This window comes from Dama dama, chromosome 20, assembly GCF_033118175.1.
Source record: "Dama dama isolate Ldn47 chromosome 20, ASM3311817v1, whole genome shotgun sequence".
Classification (NCBI taxonomy): domain Eukaryota; kingdom Metazoa; phylum Chordata; class Mammalia; order Artiodactyla; family Cervidae; genus Dama; species Dama dama.
The window spans coordinates 72,032,156-72,057,807 of record NC_083700.1 but is presented as its reverse complement, the minus strand read 5'-3'; the positions used below and the strand labels follow the sequence as shown (position 1 = coordinate 72,057,807).

The window sequence follows — 25,652 nt, the reverse complement described above, 5'->3', positions numbered from 1 at the left end:
ACCAGAGATCAAATTGCAAAGATCTGTTGGATCATAGAAAAAGCAAGAATTCCAAAAAATTTCTACTTCTCCTTTATTGACTACTCCAAAGCCTTTGATTGTGTCGATCACAACAAACTGTGGAAAATTCTTCAAGAGATGGGAATACCAGACAACCTGACCTACCTCCTGAGAAATCTGTACGCAGATCAAGAAGCAATAGTTAGAACCAGACATGGAAAGCCAAACTGGTTCCAAATTGGGACAGGAGTATGTCAAGGCTGTATATTGTCACTCTACTTATTTATCTTATATGCTAAGTACATCATGTGAAGTGCCAGGCTAGATGAAGCACAAACTGGAATTAAGATTGCTGGGAGAAATATCAAGAACCTCAGATATGCAGATGACACCACCCTTATGGTAGAAAGCAAAGAGGGACTAAAAGAGCCTCTTGATGAAAGTCAGAGAGTGAAAAAGCTGGTTTAAAACTCAACATTCAAAAAACAAAGATCCTAGCATCCAGTTCCATCAGTTCATGGCAAATAGAAGGGGAAACAATGGAAACCATGACAGACTTTCTTTTCTTGGGCTCCAAAATCACTACAGATGGTGACTGCAACCATTTCTTGCTCCTTGGAAGAAAAGTATGACAAACTTAGACAGCATATTAAAAAGCAGAGACATTATTTTGCCAACAAAGTCCTGCCAGTCAAAGCTATGGTTTTTCCAGTAGTAATATGGATGTGAGTTGGGACTATAAAGAAAACTGAGTACTGAAGAATCGATGCTTTTGAACTGTGGCATTGAAGACTCTTGCGAGTCCCTGGGACTGCAAGATCAAACCAGTCAATCCTGACGGAAATCAGTCCTGAATATTCATTGGAAAGAATGATGCTGAAGCTGAAACTCCAGTACTTTGGCCACCTGATGCAAAGAACTGACTCATTGGGAAAAGACCCTGATGCTGGGCAAGATTTAAAGCAGAAGGGCATATATATGGAATTTAGAAAGATGGTAACGATAACCCTATATGCAACACAGAAAAAAATCACAGATGCCTAGAACAGACTTTTGGACTCTGTGGGAGAAGGCGAGGGTGGGAAGATCTGAGACAATAGCATTTAAACATGTATATTATCAATTGTGAAACAGACCACCAGTGCAGGTTTGATGCATGAGACAGGGTGCTCACGGCTGGTGCACTGGGATGACCCTGAGGGATGGGATGCGGAGGGAGGTGGGGGGGGGGGGAGGTTCAGGATGGGGAACACATGTAAACCCATGGCTGATTCATATCAGTGTATGGCAAGAACCATTACATTATTTTAAAGTAATTAGCTTCCAACTAATATAAATAAATGAAAAAAAAAAAAAGCAAGCAGAAGGGGACGACAGAAGATGAAATGGTTGAATGGCATCACGGACTTGGGAGTTTGAGCAAGCTCAGGGAGTTGGTGATGGACAGGGAAGCCTGGAGTGCTGCAGTGCATGGGGTGGCAAGGAGTCGGACACAACTGTGTGACAGAACTGAACTGAGCTTCATGTAAACGGAATCAAATAGAGCACACATACTTAACTTCCCAAGTGTATTTGAAGTTTTTTGTTGCTAGGTAGTGTCAGTTAGGTCAAGTTGGCTGATCTCCCCATTTTTGCCATACAGTTCTATCAAGTTTTGCTTCATGTTTTCGACTTCTACTTGCATAAACACTTATGATTATGCTTTTGACTCATGTGATTCTTTATTCCTATTCTTTCCTGTTTTTACTATAGGAAAGAGTGAAAGAGCAGAGTGAAAAAGCTGGCTTAAAACTCAACATTCAAAAAACTAAGATCACAGCATCCGGTCCAATTACTTCATGGCAAATAGATGGAGAAGTAATGGAAACAGTGACAAGACTATTTTCTGTCTGTGATACAACTACAGTATTTCCACCCTTTCACTTCTAACCTATTTGCATCTTTATGTTCACAATAGCTTTCTTCTAAGAGCCTATGGGTCTTGCTCCATTTATCTAGTGTGACAGTCTCTTTTCTTACTGGTGTTTGAACAGTGGTTGGGCTTATTTTTCATCATGTTTCCTTTTTCTGCCTCCTTTTGCATTATCTGTGATTCCATTTTTCTCTTTTGTAAGTGTATTATGTGTAACTCCTGATTATGTTCGGTGGTTGCTTTTATACTATACATCTTATCAAAATACCTTCAAGATACGTACAACTTTGTTTATAACCCTATAAATAGCTCACTTCCATTTCCCCCCTTTTGACCCGAGCAACTTGTTTACTTGCACCTAAGTCTCACAATCTACTTGCTTTAAACAATTATCTTTCAGTGACTTAAAAAACAAACCTATATTTAACCACGTAACACTTTCTGTGCTATTAGTGCGTATATCCAATTTCCATCTGATACCAATTTTCTTTTGCCAAAAAATAAATCTAATTTTTGTATTAGAGATTCAACTTTGGAGAAGGTAAGAAGTTTACACACATTTAAAAGGGGATATATAGAATAGCAGGCCGATTTTTTAAACACCTTTAAAGACACTGCACGATCTTCTGTTTTTCACTGCTCCAACAGTACTGGCTGTCATCCTTACCGTTTCTATATAAATGACTTTTTCTCTGGCTGCTTTTCATCTATTATCACAGGGTTTCAACAACTTGATTATGAATAGATCTGCTTAAATTTACATGTTTATGCGTAGACCTTGATGTGGAATGCTTTGTGAGAAGCATTTAAACTCAAGGATTTTACATCAAGTATTTCAGATTCATTTCCATAATGTGGGGAAAATGTTACAAGTTAAATGTCCCAATATCCTCTTGGCATTTTTTCTATTGCAGGGTTTTAGTAATGCAGGTGCCACAGCCCTGGGTTATGCAGCCTGAGAAGTACTTACATGGTCTTCATTAACGAGAACACTTTGCGACCTTTCCTTTTCAGTGCTTCTTATGTATTAAGAACAGTGTGATATACAGCAATGCAATTTTGTAATTCCAACTACACCATTTACAAAGGTACAAATATTTAACTTTCTCTGATCATGGTCACTAGTATCATATTAAAATTCTTAAGCTCTAATAGCCACATAATCCAAATTACAATAAGATGATTTATCTTTTCTGCTCAGAATTCTGATGTGAAGTATTTAAGCATTGATAAGGCAACATTTTCAGCAGATTTGAATAATTAGAGGTAATAATGTCATTAAGAGGATTAATGCAATTACTAATTTATCAGATTTGTGTCATCCACATCACTTCCATGTTTTATTTTCAGGTTTAGTTCACTAAAGAGCAAATAACTCCTCATTTACATTTCTCATAATAAATGTCCAAATCATCTTTGCCAATAAAATGAACTTCACTGGTGTAGTTATCGATCCATAACATTTTATGCTATTTTCTATTAAAAGCTTTTAGGGCCTCAAGACCTATTAAATATGGTTGTAACTAGTCTATGTTTACTGTTCTAAAAATTTAATATATGACACTATTTTAATAAACACAAAACCACTTTGACCTCTATTATCTGTTTCTACACAACATGAAAGCTAATTTTTAAATTCATTGCTTACTTTGCAAATGACACACTCCAATGTACTTAGTTCCAAGAGTTATACATTCTAAAGGAATTCAATTTACCAATTCATAAGCAAACTTGCTTAGGTTGTTATTTTTGCAGACATGTTAGGAATAAACCAATAGCTTACTAAAATTCTCTGACTTTCAGAATAATTCTGTGCTTCTGTCCTTAGGAATATAAAAAGAAACTAAACAGATTTCAAAACATACACCAGTAAGGCTTGGTTTCCAATCTTCTCTTCAGTTCAGTTCAGTCGCTCAGTTGTGTCCGACTTTTGGCGACCCCATGGAAATCTTGTCTTAGCTGTTTACAATAAACCTAAATTGGTGTTTTACCGGGCTTCCCTGCTGGCTCAGACGGTAAAGAATCTGCCTGTAATGCAGGAGACCTGGGTTCAAACCCTGGGTTGGGAAGTTCCTCTGGAGAAGGAAACGGCAACTCACTCCAGTATTCTTGCCTGGAGAATTTCACGGACAAAGGAGCCTGGCGGGCTACAATCCATGGGGTCACAAAGAGTTGGAGGCGACTGAGTGACTTAACACTTTAAGTTGGCATACATCGAGGACAATAAACAGTGTTTACATGCAATTTCTAGATTCTATATGACACTGATGCATAGGTGGATGAGTAAATGCAAACCTCATTAGCTTGTGATGAAATGGAACTATTAAACTGGGGGAAAAAAAAAAAAAGTCCAGTTTGGTTAACTGGCTATCATAACTTCAGAAAGAAAACTCCTGCAACCAAATGTTTTCCAGTAAAGAATAAGCATTTATTAGTATTGGAGGAAAAAACTGACTAAACCCTTTAAGAAACATGAGATATTTATTCCCTTGTCAACACTGGGTGCTAGCTATAGAATGCTGAAGAGCTAGAAATACTGGGTAAAAGACTTTCAAGAAATTCACCTGATCTATGGAACTCAGGAATCAAGGAAAGCATCTGAGTGTTTTGAACTGAGTCATGAAGAGCAAGTGAAAAAGGGATGGTAATGAGGTGTGTACAGGGCATAGGAAACTTGCACATAGATGGAAATTTATCACAAGTAGTCAGCATGGCTCATGGGGATAGCTATATAGGCTTTGTGCCCAAGTTTGCTGGAACAGGCAGGGGGAAGGGAAAGTGTGGTAGTCACAAACGATTTTAGTTTAATCCTGAAAACCACAGGAAAATTTTTAAACAAGGAAATTACATGAACATAAACAGCTTAAAACCACTCTGAGTACTGAAAGGATAACTACTTGGCTAAGTATCATTTAGCAAACACTGTGGAAGACCTCTACAGTATGTCAGAGAGGGAGTGAGTGAGTGTTAGTCTCAGTTGTGTCCGACTCTTTGCAACCCCAAAGACTGTGGCCTGCTAGGCTCCTCTGTCCATGGGATTCTCCAAGCAAGAATACTGGAGCAGGTTTCCATTCCCTTCTCCAGACGATCTTCCTGACCCAGGGATCGAACCCAGGTCTCCTGCATTGCAGGCGGATTCTTTACCGTCTGCCTATGCCACATGCCAGCCTGGAGGCCCAATAACCATTAAGAGCCAACTTGCATATCTTAGCCCATTAAACCAAAACACTGGGAGCAGTAGTGGAGCATTGTGGGCTTGAGGGTTAAGAACCATTGATTCAAGGTTGCTGCTGCTGCTGCTAAGTCGCTTCAGTCATATCCGACTCTGAGTGACCCCACAGACGGCAGCCCATCAGGCTCCACCGTCCCTGGGATTCTCCAGGCAGGAACACTGAAGTGGGTTGCCATTTTCTTCTCCAGTGCATGAAAATGAAAAGTCAAAGTGAAGTCACTTACTTGTGTCCGACTCTTAACGACCCCATGGACTGCAGCCTACCAGGGTCTTCCGTCCATCGGATATTCCAGGCAAGAGTTCTGGAGTGGGGTGCCATTGCCTTCTCCGATTCAAGGTTAAGTCAGATTTGAGGTGGGAAGGCAAAAGAGAAATCTAAGAGGACCCTCCACCCTAAGTTACTGATAATGTTGTTTATCAATGTGAAACATACTAGTTTTGATAGACAGATTACATGGGTAGTAATTAGATATGTTGAAACCGTTCGACATTTAAAAAGACACACAGTAGGCAGTTTAATGGATCTGGTGCTACAGAAAGGGGTGAGTGGGAATACTTGAGTATTACCATACAAAATATCTGAGGCCACGAGTAGGGAGTAATATTCAGTTATTTGCTGTATACTCATATGCTTGTCATAAAAATGTCCAATGTCATACAGGTTCCATGAAGTAAAAATTCAAACCTGGCTCTCTGACTCCAGGGGAAGAGTACAGATAGAAATGAAGTAAGTCAAAGGTTAAGAGTCAATCCGAAAAGGACGCTAAATGGCCAAAGTTGGAACACTTTGAGCAGAAAACAACACAGCATTCAAATATGACTTAAAGAATAAATATGCAGAAGTCCATACAAGTGTAAACAAATAGGAGACAAATCTAAAAGTGAATTCAAATATGTGTAGACAGCCTTTTCCCACAGGGGGGTGGAATTTAATTCTCCCCATCCCTACTCTGAAGGTGAGCTACACTTAGTGACTTGCTGACAAAGAATGAAGTAGATTAAGGGGGAAAAAACTGAACTACAATGGTGATTTCAGGCAATTCCCGTGAGAAGAGCACTTTTCTTCTGTGGTATCTGCTCTCAAACTCACGAACTCAGTCTAATCACAAGAAAAACCAGACAAACTCAGAATGAGGGACATTCTAAAGGATACCCAGCCAGTACTCCTCTTAAGTCATCAAAGGGAAGGAAAGAATGACAACCTGTCAGACCAGAGGAGACTGGAGACATATGAGAAACAAGTGGAAGTGTAAAGTAGCACCTTGGATTAAAGTAATGGAAAAATACTGAAATTCAAATAAAGCCTGGACTGTAAGTATAGTAACATATCAATGTTGGTTTCTTAGTTTTGACAAAATCACAGGGTAATATGTTAATGATGGTGCAAACTGGGTGGGAGTATGTGGGAACTCTCTGTTCAACCTTTGCAACTTTTCTGTAAATTTAAAGTTATTTCAAAATAGTATGTCTACTTATCCACCTACTTATAAAATACTGAAATTAACACCTTATTAAATCAAATTTAAAAAAAATCTATTTTGACTTAACATTTATCTCCTCAAACAGGTTATTTGGTTGTTACTAGAGGTAATATTGATATCTGCCATGAGACTTGGGGGTGAATCACCATTAAGCCACTCCTGTAGTTCCCTTGGGCAAATTTTAATTTCTTTAAACTATAATCTTTCTGTTTGTAAAATATGGGATGATATACAATAGTATGTAAAGATGACGGGAAGAATTAGCCAGGAAATCAGTATTATATACCTTCAACTGTCTTTAAATAAAACTCCATTGTTTTCCAGAAATAAAACTATTTCCAGTTTAGGAAAGCTATCAAGTTATTTCTATTAAAAAACAAAACATCTAACAATTATGTCAAAATTGTTAGGGCAGAAGAGAGAAATTTCATACCTTCTTATCAGCATCTATTAAAACAGCACTGGCTGTGGAAGCCAAATATCAAGAAGATATGAGAAAAAAAAAATCAGTTTTACCTTGGTACATGTGCTAGAGAGTCTTTCTTATGCTTACAGCTTACTCTGAACTTGGAATCTGTTGACAATACCAACTATTCAATATTATTTAGATAAAAGGATTCTAAACAGAAATTTAAGAACACTTAGCAGTTAAAAAAAGAGTTAAAAAAAGTTTAAAGAGTTAAAAAAACAGCACTTGTTAAGTGCTAAGAAGCACACTATGACATGTTATTTGCCACATGGAGTAAGATATGTTCTGGTACAGAGTGTTCAACTAGTTTGGGTACTCTCTGTTTAAAAAAAGTCAAAAATTCCTGAGTGACAAAGGTTATAGTGATCATGGCTTTGGTATGTTTTGAACATAGGGAGTCTAAAATGCACAATCAAAAGTAATAAACCAGACTGCAAATAGTTTAAAAATGAACATTAAATCAGAGCTTAAAAATTCTAATTTATTTCTAACAAACACCACTTGATGCTTGACTCACAAGCTTTATTTACATTTGTCTACAGCATCATTTCCTTATGAAATATACTAGTACAGCTTAAACCAAATAAAATCATAATCATTCAAATTGTCTGTAAACTACTATTAGCTAAATTTATAACCTTGCATTTGCTTATTAGTACAGTCAAAGTTTTAAATACAGAAAGCACAAGAATAAACCAACGATAACATGTAGAATCTAGAAGATCATGTGGGCAATTTAGAAGGTGGACTTTCAAGAAGTCTGAGGCACAATTACAAGAGAGTAAAAGTTCTTGTGCAACCTACAGTAAATGTAGCAAAAAAAAATTTAAGACAAAAAAAGCAGGGGAAGTTCACTGTAAAAATATTATCAAAATATTTCTACATAAGCTATTTTGCTTTCATCTTTAGATAAACTGAAGAGAAAAATCACTCATTTAAAATAAAGAACAAATGTAATTTTGATCTGTCTACTAAGTACCTTAAAACATTTTAATTTTCAGTTGCAGTAGACATTAATGTTAAGGAAAAACAAACAAAAAACAAAAACAAAAAATGTGGGTATTGATTCCCATGCACAAAAAGTTCCCAAGCAGATCTGTCAATTTCCCTTAATATACTTACCTTGCATCGTCACTGAAGATACTGTTAAGAGAAGCCTTTTTTGAAAACCAGAAGATAAAATAGAGCTCAAATGACCAGGTTTTGAGAAATAAAACAAATCTTGAAAGTATTTTAAGCCATAAGTAACTTCAAGTGAATAGGAGCAATTATTTCTGCTTATGTCAAATGAGGAAATAAGCATTTGTTACTCAGAAGAAAATTTTATGCAGTGTTTAAACACCACAAAGCAAATGTTCATTTAAATTCATGTCTTCTCTCTGTTGGTCTTATACCCAAAGAGAAATATATTTCAAAAGCTTTCTTCAATTTATTCGTTAACTAGGATTTAATTTTGTCTACCCTATGGTGTGATAACTGAATTTTTAAAAGGTATCACACAAAGCTTCTAAAAACATTAAATACTTTCATATGTTTTTCTCATCAACCACATTAGTAGAGATGAACTGCTAGGCATTCTTGTTCAAAATCACTGTGTCAGAAAAGCAGAAACTAACATCTTTCTCCTCTGTAATTCACAAAATTTTTCTCTATCAACCTTCGTGGTGCAAAAAGTAAAACTGGATAGAGACAATGATTCTAAGGCACCCTTAACATAGGGAATTTCAAAATAAAGAAATTTCTAGTTAGCTGTTTAACACTCTGTTAAACTTTTTCTAGTAAGAATCACTTTGACACAAGTTAACAAACAGGCTGAGTCCTTTCCCCAGATTAACATAAACAGATTGTTTCCAACTACTTTACCACAGTCTTGCCTCCAATGCCCAAAGTCCAGACAAGCCTAGATAATGCTCATATTTGGAGATGAGAAAAACAAGAGTTTAAATTAGAAAACAAAGTACTTTGTTATAGCTGAGATGTTATAGCTTAAAAAAGCAAATGGTTGTAAATAATGAATGACAAACAAAGCATCTATTTTGGTACATCATGGCTTAAAATACTATTTACTTTTAATTTCACAAATAAACACAGCTGTATTGTTCTGAAAAGCAATGAAAGGCATGCACCTCTACTAGCAGATTTAGCACTTCTGACCAAGTAAGACACCAACTTCTTAAAAAATATGCTTCATGCATTATATTGGACTTTTTTTTAAGATGTAAATTTTAATACATTATTTCTTTTTTGAACTTGAACGGGAACCAGAATGGGATGATCCAGAAGGTGACCTGTGGTGCCTGTAAGACATAATGGAGAAAACAGGTAATCTGGTAAGCTGGAGCTGAATATCAACTTCACTTATATGGCTTTGAGAATATGAAAAATTAAACCTCATTAAACTGGCAAAAGGAATAATTAAAATCTAAGATATAAACTTATACACATAAAATTAACTAGTATTTAACTTTGGATATGAGCCCAGTAGCAGTGCAACCATAATTTAAAAATCCCTTAAGATATAGCCACCTCTCAATTATTTAAGGCAATGAAGGAAAGCCTTGCAAAATTGTATACAACTACAGATTAATACGACAAAGGCATATAAACTGGGTAATGGCAGTGTGACTAAATCATTCTCTCTGATAAACTGTACATAGTGTGGTAAGGCTACATATGTAAAATAGATATAGCAAGGCTTCTGACTGTGTACGCAAATATATATCCATAAATAATTATGTTTTGGAAATCTAGGTCGCACAAGATGACTGTACAATTAAGTTACAGGATTATATTCATGCAGCTAGTATGAATAAGTCAATATATCAACCTGGGTAAAGTAGTGGTGTTCCGAGGGGTTGGCCCTGGGCTCAGGGTTGTTTAGTGTTTTCACCAATCACCTGGCTTATGGAATAGAGAACATGTTCATTAAGTTTAGATGACAACAAACTAGGGGGATTATATGTGGCTAAGATAAAATTTGCAGAAGTGGTAAAAAAGCAACAGAATGATTCATAAAGTACGGAGTAATTTTTTTTTTAACAAAGGAATAAATGCGCAGAAATGAAACTAGCTGTGTGTAACCTTAATAGCTACACTTCAAAATGGGAAGACGCAAAACCAATCATCATGTACAAGAAGAGATAACCCTAGCACTGAACATAGCAAAAATCAGATTTTATCTAATCCTTACTTTTCACAAGCTGAAGGGATATAAAAATTTGCAAAGATTATTAAGGAAGCCATTAAAATGACTATATAATTAAGACACTGAGGAAAAAAAGAGAAAAATAATGAAACTGAATAATCAATTAGTCTGCTGCAGAAAAGGCTGACAGATGACACACTCTCCAAATTTTAAAAATATCGACACAGGTAAAGTAATCTAGTAAAGATCTTTTTCAACAAAAAAGGAATTCGGACTGAAAGACAAAAATGTATTAGCTATAAGAACAATTTCTTTATAAAGGGAACAAAAACAACAATTTGTTGTGGAAATGTATTTATACATATTTAAATAAGGACAGACTTCCAATTTTAACTGTAAGAGTTAATTTTCTTATTAGATGCCCTAGAATCCTGCAGTTTTTAATATTTAATGTAAAATTGATAGCATAAATTAATACTTATAAAAATCAACCTCTAAATTCTATCAACACACAGCTTCTGAATTAGAAACTTAAGGAGAAAGAAATAACCGAGAGTTGGCTATAATAATTATATATGAAAATAAAAATTTAAACAATAAAATAATCAGAGTGGAAGAGAGTAGTTTGATCTACTTTTCTAAACAACCTGATTAAAACACATAGAGTAAACAAAGTAATTAATCTGTTTTTTGAAGTTCAAAGTTGAAGAGTTTAAAGTGGGTAACAAAGGAGATAATGAAAATCTAATTCTTGACTAAGAAGTTCAGTTAACCTATTAAACACACTTAAGAACACCCATTCTTATTTCTACAGAAACCCAAACCTTTCAGGTGACCGTGATCTTGTTCGTCTTTTTTTGCGATCACCAGATGAAGAAGATCTAGAACGACTTCTCTTTCTGTTCCTCTCAGGAGATGATGATGAACTTGAGTAAGATCTTTTTCGTGGGGAAGAAGAACCCCTGTGGGACCTGGAGCTGGATCTTCATTGATTGAGAAACAAATCAAACATTTCATTAAAAGAAGAAATGAGGCAGATGGTTTAGTTTCTAGCTCCAAAAATAAACAATTTATAGCTATAAAAATTTTATAAGAAAGAATACTTACTGCTTACTCAACAGAAGACTTCTGGTTCAACCATGAAATCAATTCTATTTAATTTAACTTCATTACTAGATAAGTGCTCACTACTTTAATTAAAAACTAGTTTAATGTATTAAAGTAGAATCTTAAATTTGTTTTCTAAAATTTAAAGGCTTTCATTTTAAAGTATAAGTAGCAAAACTAACAGGTAAGCATTTGTATAACTTAATGTCTAGAAACTATATCCCTCCATTTGGGGAAAATATATGTATCATACAACTTCCTGAGGAAAATAATAACAATTTGTCGTGGAATTAAGCAACTTATTAGTTAAGTTGCTTTAGTAAAAGCAGGAATACGGGGACAAAATGACATAAAACAGTAGCTATTAAATCATTAAATATTCAAAGAAAAATAAAGTAACTTTAAAACTTGATTAACATATTTGTTTTTATGAAGGATTACTATCCATGAAGTATGAAGTGTTGACATTCACATGTTTCAGGTAGAGGTAAATGTGCAAATGTTTAAATACAGTTATTTCTTCATTTACATATTTTGGTTGAAGTAATTTAGCTCAAACTTCCCAAAAAATTCACCTTTGGGCTTAAAATAAAATCAGAAAGCCCAAAAGGAGAATTCTTTGGAAAGTTATAAGCAATGAAAAAAATGTTTGAAAAGAATATGAAGGCTGTTCTGTAAACCTTAAAGTGCTTCCCAAAGGAACTAGGACTTAAGGATCTTCACCTAAGAAGCACTCAAATAAAAGAACTGAAACATTGATAATACAGAATAACAATAATCTAACTTTCTATCACAATAACTTAATACAAGTGTGTATATCATTCTTTTTTCCTTCATGTTACCAAATTGTAGTTGTCCTCTAATGCTACAGATCTGGCTCTAAAATAAGCTATTAAGCAATTCTTTTTACCAACTAGCTAACACTACACCTCAGTGTAATGCCACTTAAGTGGAATTTTAGTTGTTTTCTTATTCATGTTAGATGTCTTTAACAGATCAACAAATTAAATTAAAAAGGATGGCAGCATATTTTGACCAAGTCGAGAAAAAACTTCAAGACTAAAAGCTAGTTTCTCACTTGCTTCTTTACAAATTATTTTTCCCTCTGCAGTGCTAACTAAATGCAAGCTGAAGTTAACCTGAAGTTAACAAGAATGCTTCAAGATGACATCCTACCTAAACCACCAACCAACTTCTTAATTTGTGGAATTTAAGAAGTGTCTATATTTCTTACACACTATACACACTGTGTATAATATTCCGCGTTATATTACAGAGAAGTGAAAATAAAACCCACTTTATCTGATGTAAATTACAGAATTATTTCTGTAAATACTGAAATCGCCTTGCAAAACTGTGTTGAGGCAGTTATTTTTCTTTCTTTTAAACAAGGTAAACTTTTTCTTTTTATCTGCATACTTATTGTAACTACTACTGCAAAATAACTTTAATGAGTAGGCATTTGGTGATAAAGCTTGGCTGCATCTTCCCATTTCATAACATTTTAGCACAAAAATAGCAAACCTTGCACAATGCAAAATAACCACCTTAATTCAATCATGGGAATGTCTTGGCACACTGCTGGCAATGGAGACATCTCATGGTGAGAAAATTAAGCTGAGGCAAGTGCATTAGTTTTCTAATGCTAAAATAAAATTGACAAATAGAAGCAAAATAAGAGGAAAAAAGCAACGCCTTCTGCAGCCTTTAAATATTTTCTCTCTCTGCTTTACAGAGAGATGCTACCTCATTCACCTTGATTTCGACCCACGAGATCTCGAACGTTCTCTGGAACTGGAACGAGATCTTGACTGCGAACTGGAAGAACTTCTTGAACGCGACCTGGAACAACATGGAAGGATATTTTTTTCCAGGACCATTTAATTAAGCTTTGTGATATGAACACGGAAAGAAAAATATGCATTAGGATTCATTTTCATATAATAACTATTTGGGATAAATATTTTCAAAATACAGTATTTTAAGGTTCACTTAAAACTTTTATTCTGTAGTAACAATTATGCCAAAACTTAAACTAATAATTTTTGAAAATAATGAACTACTTTCCAAGTTCATGGGGTCACAAAGAGTTGAACACGACTTAGTGAGACTGAACAACTTTCCAAGTTTGACAAGATTTCTTTAAAAATGCTTTTAAGACTGTACAGATAAAAATGCCCAGCATTATCACTTTATTAATATTGAATACTTTTTGTTCAGAAATACTTAAAAATAACCTGTGAGGAACTGACACATTCAGGAATATAGCAGTTTATATTTAACTTGAAATCTTTCTATTTGCTTGGTCATTAGCTAGCATAAAGCTTCAATACTGACATGGGTATGTTTTTAACCTGTATGTTTTCTGTCTACTCAAAGATTTGAGAATTAAAGGGAAACTACACTGACAATCCTGTCACCGTTTTAGGAAATTATTGAAAAATGACAGGAAATACAGTCCACTTGCATTTAAAAAGTCAACAAATTAATTTCATTTAGTAATTTAGTTTATACTTAATTTGTTCCTGAAAATAACAATATGAAGAAAAACGTTAATTTTTACCTTAAAAGTATCTTTATAATTACTGTTTAAAGTTTTCAGGCTTTACAATAACTCAAAAATTACCTAAGTACTTAGCTAATATTTTATTCCTAATACAGTTGAAATTCATTGCACACAGTTTCATTTAACTAAATAGGAGTTCTTCAACGGAATTTTGCTTACATAAAGTGTTGCTTTTTCTCAACTAATACTTCATTTTTATTGTTGACTACACAATCAGTGACTTTTTATTAAAACTCTACATTACTAACAAAATAATATCCAAGTACAACACAAATTAAACCCTCTACTTTATTCCTGGACACCTCTAAAGTATGAGCATTAGGATAATAGAATACAGCCAAATTTCTCCTGTATTCAGAATACCTATGCCCAATAAAATGCTGTGTAATAAGCAGCAGTTCAATTAATGCCTAGAAAATTTTTGTTCTAGTGTTTAAAATCATCAGGGGAAATATAAATCTTCACTTTATTTACTCTGAGTTTTCTGAATGTAAAATTATCTCTTTAGATAACTAAGTATCTATAAATAATGATTTAACTGAATTTTTAGAGTCTATTTTAATAAAAGGCATGGTGCTAAACTGGACTAAGGAAGTTTCATACTAAAATTTTGTATTTCTCAAATACTTGACAAAACTTCGTGGCACTAAGACAGAAAAAATGATCTTTTAAATGATAACTTGAATGAAAACTCTAAAATTAAAAAGAAAGTTTAGTTAAGAAAAACAAAACTTATAAGTAAAGAAGTTAGATACTGACATTTTGACTGGTGTTACCCTTGACCTGTACCCGTTTACCTGGACCTAGACCTTGAACTGGAGGGGGAGGATGAGCGTGATGAAGATCGTGAATGTGAAGACCGAGACTTTGAGCGACTTCGTCTGTTAGATTTCTTTTTATTACTATCTTCTTCTTCACTGGCATCAAGATTATATTTTGAGAGATCAGCATCATCTTCATCCTCATCCTAACAAAAATTCAGAATCAATTATATTTAGACCTTGAGATAGCAATGCTATCTACTAGGAATGATGAATAGTTCTATGTAATGGCCATCTTCATATGAACATATTTTACCACTAACACCTCAACAAATTCACTCTCAATCCTGAAATCTGACTACATTCCTGATCTGAGCTAAAGAGACTTAATGACTGTCTCAGACATTTCAAAGATGTAAATGTAGAAGTCATACTCATTTTCTTTTTCACATAATGTATTAACCATATAAACCGTCAAGAATTTTCAGTTTTATTCCCTTAAAAGTTCTTAAATGCATCTCCTTTAAGACTTAGCTCAGCACTTCATTTCTTTCTCTAGTATACCCTTTCAGGAAGTCTAACTGTGGGAATTCACCCTGCCTCCCCAATATCTCAGTATGTTGACAGTCATCTCTAAAACACAGATCAGGTAAACAGACCTCAAACTTGTTCCATATTATTTTATCTCATTTGTTTATTTTTCAAACTTGTTCCATATTGTTTTATGTGCATTCGAGGGCCTCCTATGCTCAGACCTCAAAGCACCCTTTATCTGGATCTATTTATCCATAAAATTTTACACTCAGGCCCCACAGAATAAACATCACCAGACCTGATGTGTTTGCTGACCCCTTTATTACCTTCTCCCCTCTGCTCTAACCACACTAGTCCATGTATGATTTTTTTGGATGTTGCTGGCTTGTTTCCTACTATGGGAAACTTTCTTTGCTGTTCTCACTGCCCTAAAAATGCTCTGATCCCGGCCCTTACAGCAGGCTCCTTTGTATCACTCTATCACTCAAGTCTCAACACAAATTTCACTGTCTCACAAAGTCCCCATTCACTGAAACCAAAGTAGCTCCTCTAATGATCTGCTATCACATCATGAATCTTCACAATATTATTGCTATTTAAATTATACTGTTTATGTCTTTTCCTCTCTGCAATTTAAGTTAAGAGAAGCATGGTTCTGTCTCAGTCACTATTGTATATCTCAAGTCAGAATAATGCTTGGCAAAACAGATCAAAATTTTTGTGAAAACAAATGACGACACTGTAGAACACATCTTCAACATAAGCCAAAGGTTGTCAGACACATTCATATGCCATAGCTTGAACAAGACAAAGGGGAAATATGATAAGGAAATAAGTTACCTCATCTAATTTATATTTAGAAAGATCTTCATCCTCATCCTCTTCTTCTCCCTCAGATTCTTTATCTTCAACTTCCTTTAAAATAGATGCAGGACCAACTGCCTTCCCTCTGTATTTTTTCTTCTTACGTCCAAACTAGAGAAAAAGTTTCAAGATATTTCTATTAGCTGAAAGTATTAAAATACCTTTTCCTAAGAAATTACTGTTATATATTTAGGTGTCAACATGTATTTTTAAGTCAATTATGATTTCCAACAAAATGATAAGCTGCTGTAAAAGACTTAACATGTACTTACAAAAATGAGATACATTTAGTATTTTCTTTTTTCATTTAAGATATTTTCTAACATGTTTCTCTAAGTTGCATTCAACCTACATACTAAAGTATACCTTACCTCATCATATTCACCATCAGACTCTTCTCTTTCTATGTATTCAACATTTTCTCTTTCATTAAAACCTCCACCATATCCTAAGGAAGGGGGAGCAGAAATTGTTATGATAATTCACCAAAATCACCTACAAGTAATATGAAAAAAAAAAAAATCTTATCAAAGACATCTGTTTATCCCTTTAATAAATTATTGGTCTCAAAAAAAAGTAACACTACAGAGAACAGCCTCAAAGTTGGATATAGCTGGAAAAGTCCCATGGCTACAATTTTAGCTCTTCTCAATTTGAAAATGTCCTGCCTGTATGATTTCAGTAATACATGGAATATATGGATGGAAAACATCTTAAACATCTGCTGTAACCAAGTTTTAAAATGACTTTCCTCTGTGATTTTAATCATAATTCTTTTGGGAGAAGTGGGCTCAGTAAGAACTAAAAATCAAATTTCACTGTTTACTAGTTAAAAATAGCTTGAAATCTTTTGATACACTGAAATTCTGCTGGGCTAAAATACAGTTAATGCTTGGAAAATAACTATATAATGGCAAATATAATGACACAACAAAGAACATAAAAATTGGTTTTAAATACACAGTCAAAAGTCACTCAGTTTTTCTGAAGAAGCCAGTAAACTTTTCAACTGAAAATATTCTAATAAAGACCAGTAAAGATCAACAAACCATTATTATTTACTGTCACAGCTACTATCTACAATTTAGACTGACAGATCTCTGACATAGGCTTAACAAAGATCGGAAGAAGAAAGTGAGTTAGTTTTAGAGAAAATGAGATGAGAACTTCTGAAAGCTATCTCACTGAAAAAAATAAAGAAGTAGTTAAGAGTAACATAACCTAACTACCTCACACATTTCAGAACAGTACCAGCACACAGAGTGATTCCCAGATTTAAGGATTTAGTGAATCAGCAAAATGTTAAATTTATAGACAAAAAAAGCATTTTTTAAAAATTTAAGATTTGTGACTTTAAATCTGTCAGTCACAGGCATTAAAAAACTCATCACGTACCCTCTCATCATTTCCTAAGAGCCACAAGCGAACAGTAGAGAGGATTTAAGTGTCCCAGTAAAATAATGCAATAAAATTAACTCACTTAAAAAAATCCCACATTAATGCAGTGTCCTTTTTTTACCTCACTATATTCTGTACCGCTGAAAACCTCAATGTATCAGTGTCTATCCTCAGAATACTTGATATCATCCCTTTTTTCCCTCTTCCTACCTTGTTCCAGAGACAAAATAGACTCCAACTGTAATATACAAGAATTTCCCCGTTTCTATGCATATGAAACAAAAGTGAAGTGTTTTAAATATCAATAACAATTTTTCTTCAGTGAAATCCTGGCTCTAGTTTTTCAGAGTATCAAATATTAAAAAAAAAAAAAAAAAAATCAAGTACAACTAGGTATATGCTCATCTCAAGAAAATACCTCAGGGATTTCCTTGGTGGTCTAGTGACTAAGATTCCATGTTTCCAAAGCAGGGGCCCAGATTCAGTCCCGGGTCAGGGAACTAGATCCTACATGCTGCAACTAAAAGCTTCCATGCAACTATAAGCTAAAATACATCCCACATGCCAAAATGAAGATCAAAGATCCTGCACGCTGCGACTAAGACTTAATAATTTTAAAAAAGGAAAAGTTCATATTCAATGTTAATTTGAGGAGATAAACGCTGTAGAAAATTATAATTCAACAATATAGTTTCTTGGCTCTAGATATATATTTAATATTATGGCAGTATGTCACGAGACGTAAGAGATGTAGTAGTAAAGACTTAAACCTCACAATACTTTGAAGCAGGTGAAAAATTAATGCAAAATGATTCACATAAGAAAAAAGGGGAAAAAAATTATACAATAGGATGACTATAAGCCAACAGTACAGAAAAACTAGACTGTTTATATGTGGGAATGTAAACATATTAAAGCACTACTATTTAAAATCAGTAGGCTTTCAATAAAGTTCTTTGTCCAGTCAGTAATCTCAAAGTAAAATAATGGTAAGGCAAATATGGGGAGCCAAAGAATCAATTATACCAAGATTTAAAAAGCAAACATGTAGGTAGTTTTGCATAGGTATGTAAGTAAAATTACTGCAAAATAAGCGTGATAGCAAACACAAAGCTATTTTCATGTTTTCTCAGTCATAGAAGAACCTAAATAATCTGCTAACAATATATTATTAAGGTATGTTTTATGAGTCCATACAACAAATACACCTCATGAAGTCTTTCTATGTGGGAAGTCAGTAGCTGCATCATTAAAAAAAAAAAAAGCCTTCAGCATCATCTCCACTGAATAACAAGGGAGAGGAGTAACTGGCTAATTTACGTGTGTTTCTCTCACTCTACTGGTTTGAAGGTTTCAGGGAATATTGTAAAAATTGGTCTTCTTGCTTCCATGCTTGCCACTCCCACCCTCTTCTTCTATAAACCAGTAACGTTTAAAAATTAGACATGTCAATCCCTTGTTAAAAATTGTTATTTCCCATTATATTTAGAATAAAATAAAACTTCTTATTATGATTTACATGGCTTTTGCCTATTTCTCAAGTGTTTTCTGGAGCTGCTAGGAATTCACCCAATATGCTAAATTCTTTCAAGTGTCAGGGCCTGATTCATATAACCTGTTTGCTTTTGCTTGGAATGATCTCTCAACTAGCTACTAACTTTCACTTCTTAGCCTAAACATTGCTCTCTTGAAGACCTCATTAATTTTTGCCTTTACATTTCTATTCTGCTTAACCAAGTATTTCCCTGCATCGTGCCCAATGGCCAATAAATATTTCCTCAATTCTATACTCAATATTTGAGTAAAGAAAACACCACAGTTCTGGCATCATTTAAAGAATGAATTTTGTAAAAGGCTTTATGATATAGTTTATATGAAACAAGCAACCTCTACAGATTTTTAGCAAGTGTTAAAATAAAAATACCTTAAGATTTGTCTCAAAAAATGTAAAATGTGAGCAAAGATCAGTAAAGGATCAAACAGATTTAAAATAGGCCTGAATTAGGGTTGTGACAATGGAAGTGAAGAGAGAAAAGGGGATGAATGTAACATGTGCTTCAAAGGAAGAACTGAGACACTACTTTGAAAATTCTGAGAATCTGTATTTTGATTAATCAGCAAAGAGAACAAATAAAAAGACAAACTAGACAGTAACAGTATATTAGTTCATATCTTCAACAATGATGGGCTAAGACAACTATTTATATCAAGGGAATTGGGAAAGGGTCAGGACACAAAAAAAATGGGTAAAGGAAAATGAGAAGGTTATTAAACTTTGACAACTTCAGTTGTTAAGATTTTAGCTCTTGCATTAACGAAACTTTTAAATGAGGAATCGCAAAACAGGTGATGTGAATAAATAAAAGGCTTCTGGAGATTACAATTATTATATCTGTTAAGATTCTGGACTTTTTCCTAAAAGCAATCAAAACAAAATGTTTTAAACAAATGGAGTTTTAATTTAGAACAAAGAACTCCTGGCTGTGTGGGAAATACGTAAAACAACAAGGTGGCTGTTTTTTTTCCCCAAGAAACAAGATAAAGTGGTATCTCTGCCTAGGGTAATGATGCAGAAGACTTTTGGGGGAACAGGAGAGATGAAGGAGTTATTAAGAAGGATGCCTAAGTTTCTGGTTTATGTAACAAGCATATGGTGGGTGGTACCAATCATGAGAAAGAGATCACTAGAAGAGGGCCAGGTCCTGGGGGAAAATAACGAATTCAGTTTAGATATAATGAGTTTGACACTTACAAAGTGATGATGAATACGCAGCTGAATATACAGGTCAAAGGAGTCTGAGCTAGAGACATAAATTTGGTTATCATGGTGTGCCAATGCTTACTTAAACTTAGGTCTTCAAGGAAATGCCCAGAAAACAGAGCAAAAAAGAGAGCTTAGGAATTGGACCTAGAAGAAACCCAACCTTCTGTGACCATGAAAATACAATAAAAAAGGAAACAGAATAAGCAACCAGAGGGGTGTATGTGTGTATCGGGGGAGTGTGTGTGTGTTAAGATTAAAAAAAAACGGGGGGGGGGGGGGGGGATGGACACAAAAGTTAAAGAGGTAAGAGAAGGAAAAAAAGGTCTTATTAAAAGGCCTTAATCTACAGACAGTGCAATTGTCTATAAAGTCAAGGAGGAAAAGGAAACAGGGAAGTAGTTTATTAAGTCTAGGTCTGATAAGGTGACTAATGTATCAACAGAAGGAAGCCTTTGACTGTACAAATTGTTAAATGACAAAATCAGATGTGAAGTATACTGATAATGTGTTTGTGCTAACTGATGATAATGGGAAACTACATTCTATCAGGTAAATATTTTCACCCCACTACTGACAACACACAGAGGCTTCCCTGGTGGCTCAGACGGTAAAGAACCTGCCTGCAATGCAAGAGACCTGGCTTCAGTCCCTAGATGAGAAAGATCCACTGGAGAAAGGAATGGCAATCCACTCCAGAATTCTTGCCTGGAGAATTCTATGGACAGAGGACCCTGGCCGGCTACAGTCCATGGGGTCGCAAGGAGTTGGACATGACTGAGAGACTAAAAATGCTGACAATGCAATGACTGACAACACATAGAATCAATGATGGGTTATTACTTAGACCAATGGTGACCAAATAGCATCTAAAACACCTGCAAATTTTTGGGACCCACCACCAAAGAGCTTTGCCAGCTGTTTAGGAATCTGGATTTTCAGTTTCTCAAATGATTCTAATGCATGGCTAACTTTGAGAATTATTGCCTAAACTTTACACAAATACTTTAAAAGGTGCCCCATGTTTGTTTTTGTCATACTAGGAAATCAAATGAATGAAAAAATGGTATTATCCTATCATTATTAATAACAAACATTTAGACTAGCAAAGGACAGAAAGGAATAAAGCATTTCTAAAACTATCCTAATGTCGACTATTAGGATAGTTTCCTCATGCTCTACTTTGTAAACTGTGAAATTACTATACAAAAGATGACTCTCTGGATGAGAGAAAAAAAAATCAAAGTAAAAAATATAAGAGCAGAATAAACAATCCTCATTTACTGTCCTCTTATGAAGTGATATAATTATCAATTTCAATGTTTAGTTGTTTTAAAATCATTTAGTTGGAATGAGTGACTCTTACCTGTTCTTTCTTCCAGTTTAGCATACTTCGGAGTATTACACATATTACACTCTGATCTTCTGGCCCAATTCACATTACTGCAACTTTAAAAGTGAAAAGTATCAAATTAGTAGATTATAACATAAGACAAATAGTAAATTTCAAAATATTTAAGAAATTTAAAATAAAAAGTAGAGTGAACTCACTACCATCAAGAAATGTTTACTAAGGATGCTACAAAGCAAATGTACCAATGTACTTTTTCTGAGAAGAGAGTATGGTTAGAACAGACTGAACTACTTAAGCAAAGAAGCAAAAGCTATATAGTATGAAGAATCCCTCTGTCTTTTTATGAGAACTCAATTAGAAATTATATCTACAGAGATTCTGCTGTCTTGAGGGGGGGAGGGGGAATACCACTTTAAATGAAATGTTCTCTTAATTTTCCAGTCTCCAAATTCACCTCAAGAGTAAGGTTATACCCTGCAAATAAAGTTAAAAATTTTTTCTTTTCTCCTGCAGAATCAGCTCATGAACTGGATCCCATATTCAGTGACTTAATCTGTTGCTGAAAAATTATTTAATACTAATTTAGTATTTTTAAGACCAGAAATTTGTGTAAGACCCTCTTCTGATTTAGTCCTTTCATGTGTATTTGATTCATCTGCTTAATGGAAAAGATGGATATTGGAAAAATCAATATAGCACATGAAAATCAGAAATATTAAGAAACCTAATTAGGAATAATTATCTATAGGATGCAACTTATGATTCTAAAATTACCGTGCAAACAGACAAAATATATTTCATGATATATTTCACACTAATGATACGGGCTAAAAGTTTTCGAGATTTTTCAAAAATAGGACAAAATAGGTTTTTAGTGCTTTTAAATACCCATCTCTCTCTTTTTAAATGTTAGCTCATCTTGAGTATCTATTTACTGGTATACATAATTCATCTTACTAACAACTAACATTAACATTAAAAATAAAATTAAAAGTTCTTTATACTTAAATATCAGATACAGAATGAATAATAATGAACAGATCTTTGATTTAAAGTCTACTGTGGCTTGTCAGTGTGACTAGAAAGAGTAGGTAGTATTAACAAGTAGTGGCTACACACATTATTATGGGGAAAAAGTCAAGATGATCATTTAAAACACATACGTTTTACACTGCCAGTCATTAGCACTAAATAAGCCTCGGCTCTTTTCTGCGAGTGTCTTTCCTATTTCAGTGCCCCCTGCTTTCATCATCTTAGCCTCAGTTGTTTTCTCTGAAAATAGAAAAATGCAGAATGAATCTGGGAAAATAAAGAAATGGTCTGTATAAACAGTCTTAACAGAAGGTTCCTTAAGTGCTTACCTCGACCACATCTATTACAGCTAGTTCTTCTAGCAAAGTTTACATTTCCACATCTGAAAATAAAGTAAAAAATACTTAGACACATATTAAACTTACATAATTTTAAAGATTCTATTACACACTTTTTTTAATGTGTCCTCCCTATATACCTGGGTCCAGAACTTCTATTTCTCTTTTCATGTTAATATCAATGCTAACTACAAAAAAACAAAACAAAACAAAAAACCCCATAATTTAGGTGGAAAAAATACAAGATTTGAAGTTACAAGTCACAGATAAGAAATTCCAATCTCTCAATTACCAACTATGTAATTCTGATAAGTCACTTAAGGATCTCTGGCTCAGTGTTCTCATATTGGCACACATCATTAAGTACAATAAAATACCCTTACAAAGTTTAAGTGAGATGTGAGTCCATTTGAACAATTACTGATGAAGCACCAGGGAGTTCAAAAGATTTAAAGTAACTCTCAGTATAGAAAATAAGATTATACAAAATTTTAAGAATTATTTAATACAAAATCCTAAAGGTGAACCAAGGGGGAGAAAATGGGTAAGTCAGAAATGGCTTCATGGATCTTAATAATACCCGCTTGTTAGAAACAGAAGGTGGGATGGTAAAAAGACAAAAGAAAATTATGACAAAATAGAAATAGGTTCAATAATTAAAAGAAAACTCAATTTTGGGGGTATCTATTAAACCTCTGAAACCTAGTTGGAAAACTACAACCAATAAAGTCAACACATCAAGGAACATATTGTAACTTTATGCTGATACTAAACAAACAAAAAACAAGGGTTCATGAACATGGTTTTTATAGTGCATCTGCAAATCATAGACGCATGCTAAATGCTCTGAATAACATGTAAAGCTTAAACTTTAAGTTTTAAAAGTTTAAAAAGTTGATTTCTTTTTTTTTTTTAGGTATTATACTAGAATGAAATAAAGATGAGAAGTATGGAAGAGACACTCAACTGAAGCACACCAATAACTTTTAGGTCATCCCCCCCCCCCCAATAAAGAATATCCTTTACGACTCCAATAAGCATTGGAAATACATTCTGAAAATGTTTTCTGTATTTATATACATTGTAGAAGTTAGTCTGTTCATATATTTGTAACTAAATTGAAATGCATTCTTTTAGAAAAACCTTCAAATATCTGAGTATACTGTCTTTAATGACACTGTCAAAAGCACATTATTCTACAAGAGACCAACAACACAAAAAGTCAGTTGTTTGTTCTACTGAAAATTGACTTGATACCCTTCACGTAATCGTAATCTTTATGTAATCGAGAAACATCAACTTTTTATGTAAAAAAGCACGATGCTTCACTTCAGTTCAGTTGCTCAATCCTGTCTCTTTGTGACCCCGTGGACTGCAGCCAGCCAGGTTTCATTTAAATTGCTCAAAATATGCATGGAAGACAAATGCTGCGGAAATAAGCCCTTAATCTTCTTTGACATTTGATTCTAAAACTAATACTCATAGTTATTGATTGATGAGTATTTGCTACATCTTATTGCTCCACAGAATCTATGCTATACCATTTTAAGGGGGATCTTCTGTTGTTTTTTTTTAAGCAAAGTTAAATAACCTAGGTAAAGTTACATAAGCAATAGGATTGGAATTAATTTTCAAAGTTTTCACTGTTTACCATCAGGAACTCCATATGCCATCTGTGGCTTGCTTACAGACAAGCATTCTAAAGTTTTTATTGGAACATGAGATGTGCATTCTTTTTTTTTTGACAATTACTTTCCACGATAATTTTTGTATATCTCCAAATAGATACACCTACTTAAACACCCGCCAATAAAAATCTTCCTAAACAATTTAATAAAGGACACTGGTTTACAGCAGAGCCACTAAAACACGTGCTTCTTTGAAGCAGGCACTCTCCAGGGCTGAGCAGGCAAAAGTACTGACCTCATATGTTTCGGTTCTAAAGAGGTGAAAGGTTCAATTCTTGTGGGGAAATTAAAGACCAATAAAGAAAAGAAAAAAAAAAAAAAAAAAGCCAGAATTCCTCCAACCAAAGAGGTTAGCGTTCGGGAGGAAAAACTAAAAACAATACGGAAAGAAAGTTTGAATTAAATAAGACAACAGCAAAATGAACTAGGTGAAGCAACAAATGAGTTCAAGAAAGCAACGTTTTCTGAACAAGAGTCAAGTTCTGCAGGGAAAAGTCACGTGGGGGAGATCCGACACCGAGCTGGCCTCCACGGGGGAGGTTTCCTTATCGCAGAAACCTGGCCGGGGGTGGGGTGGGGAGGGGAGTAAGGAAAAGGGGCGGCCATCTCCCTCCCCAAACAACCGGCTGCCTCGGAGAGAGATAATCGAGGAGACGCTGAAGACCTAATCAAAAGAAAGGCTCTTAAAAGACCTCATCGTGAGGAGACTAAGAGCCTCCTTCCCGCCCGGGAGCCGGCAGCTCTCCTCCACCACACGGATGACGGCATCAGCGACCGTAAAAACGGAAAATGCCCAGTCGACTCGAGAAAGCCTCCAACGACCAACCCCCCCTCAAACTCAGGACCCTTCACGAACTCACTTTTTGTCCGGGCAAATCCAGTCACCGTCACTGACTCTGAAATTCTTGGTCGACATTTTGGACGCCGCCACCACAACCACCCGCAGCTACGTCTTCACAGGAGGGAGCGGGCCAGGGACTTTTGGCGCTCCGGGGCTGTCCTCACACCGC

General features: G+C 34.7%; 1 protein-coding gene across 3 annotated transcripts; it reads right to left on the bottom strand.

Annotated features, from left to right (window-relative positions):
* Window positions 1-3,215: 3,215 nt before the first annotated feature.
* ZRANB2 (zinc finger RANBP2-type containing 2) lies at window positions 3,216-25,646 on the bottom strand. 3 transcript variants are annotated; one of them, XM_061121614.1, is made up of 11 exons: window positions 25,503-25,645; window positions 22,946-22,998; window positions 22,748-22,856; window positions 21,597-21,679; window positions 16,443-16,519; window positions 16,048-16,182; window positions 14,710-14,879; window positions 13,102-13,188; window positions 11,064-11,222; window positions 9,922-9,995; window positions 3,216-9,391 (listed from the first exon to the last, which is right to left on the bottom strand). In XM_061121614.1, the coding sequence occupies exons 1-10, from the start codon at window positions 25,556-25,558 to the stop codon at window positions 9,962-9,964; spliced, it is 963 nt and encodes a 320-aa protein (XP_060977597.1). In that variant the 5' UTR covers window positions 25,559-25,645; the 3' UTR covers window positions 3,216-9,391; window positions 9,922-9,961. The 3 variants fall into 3 exon arrangements, 2 of the variants coding, with proteins under 2 accessions (XP_060977597.1, XP_060977596.1); XR_009689185.1 differs by having other exon boundaries at window positions 9,289-9,391; window positions 9,922-9,991; XM_061121613.1 differs by lacking the exon at window positions 9,922-9,995 and having other exon boundaries at window positions 25,503-25,646.
* Between the last annotated feature and the right edge of the window lie 6 nt (window positions 25,647-25,652).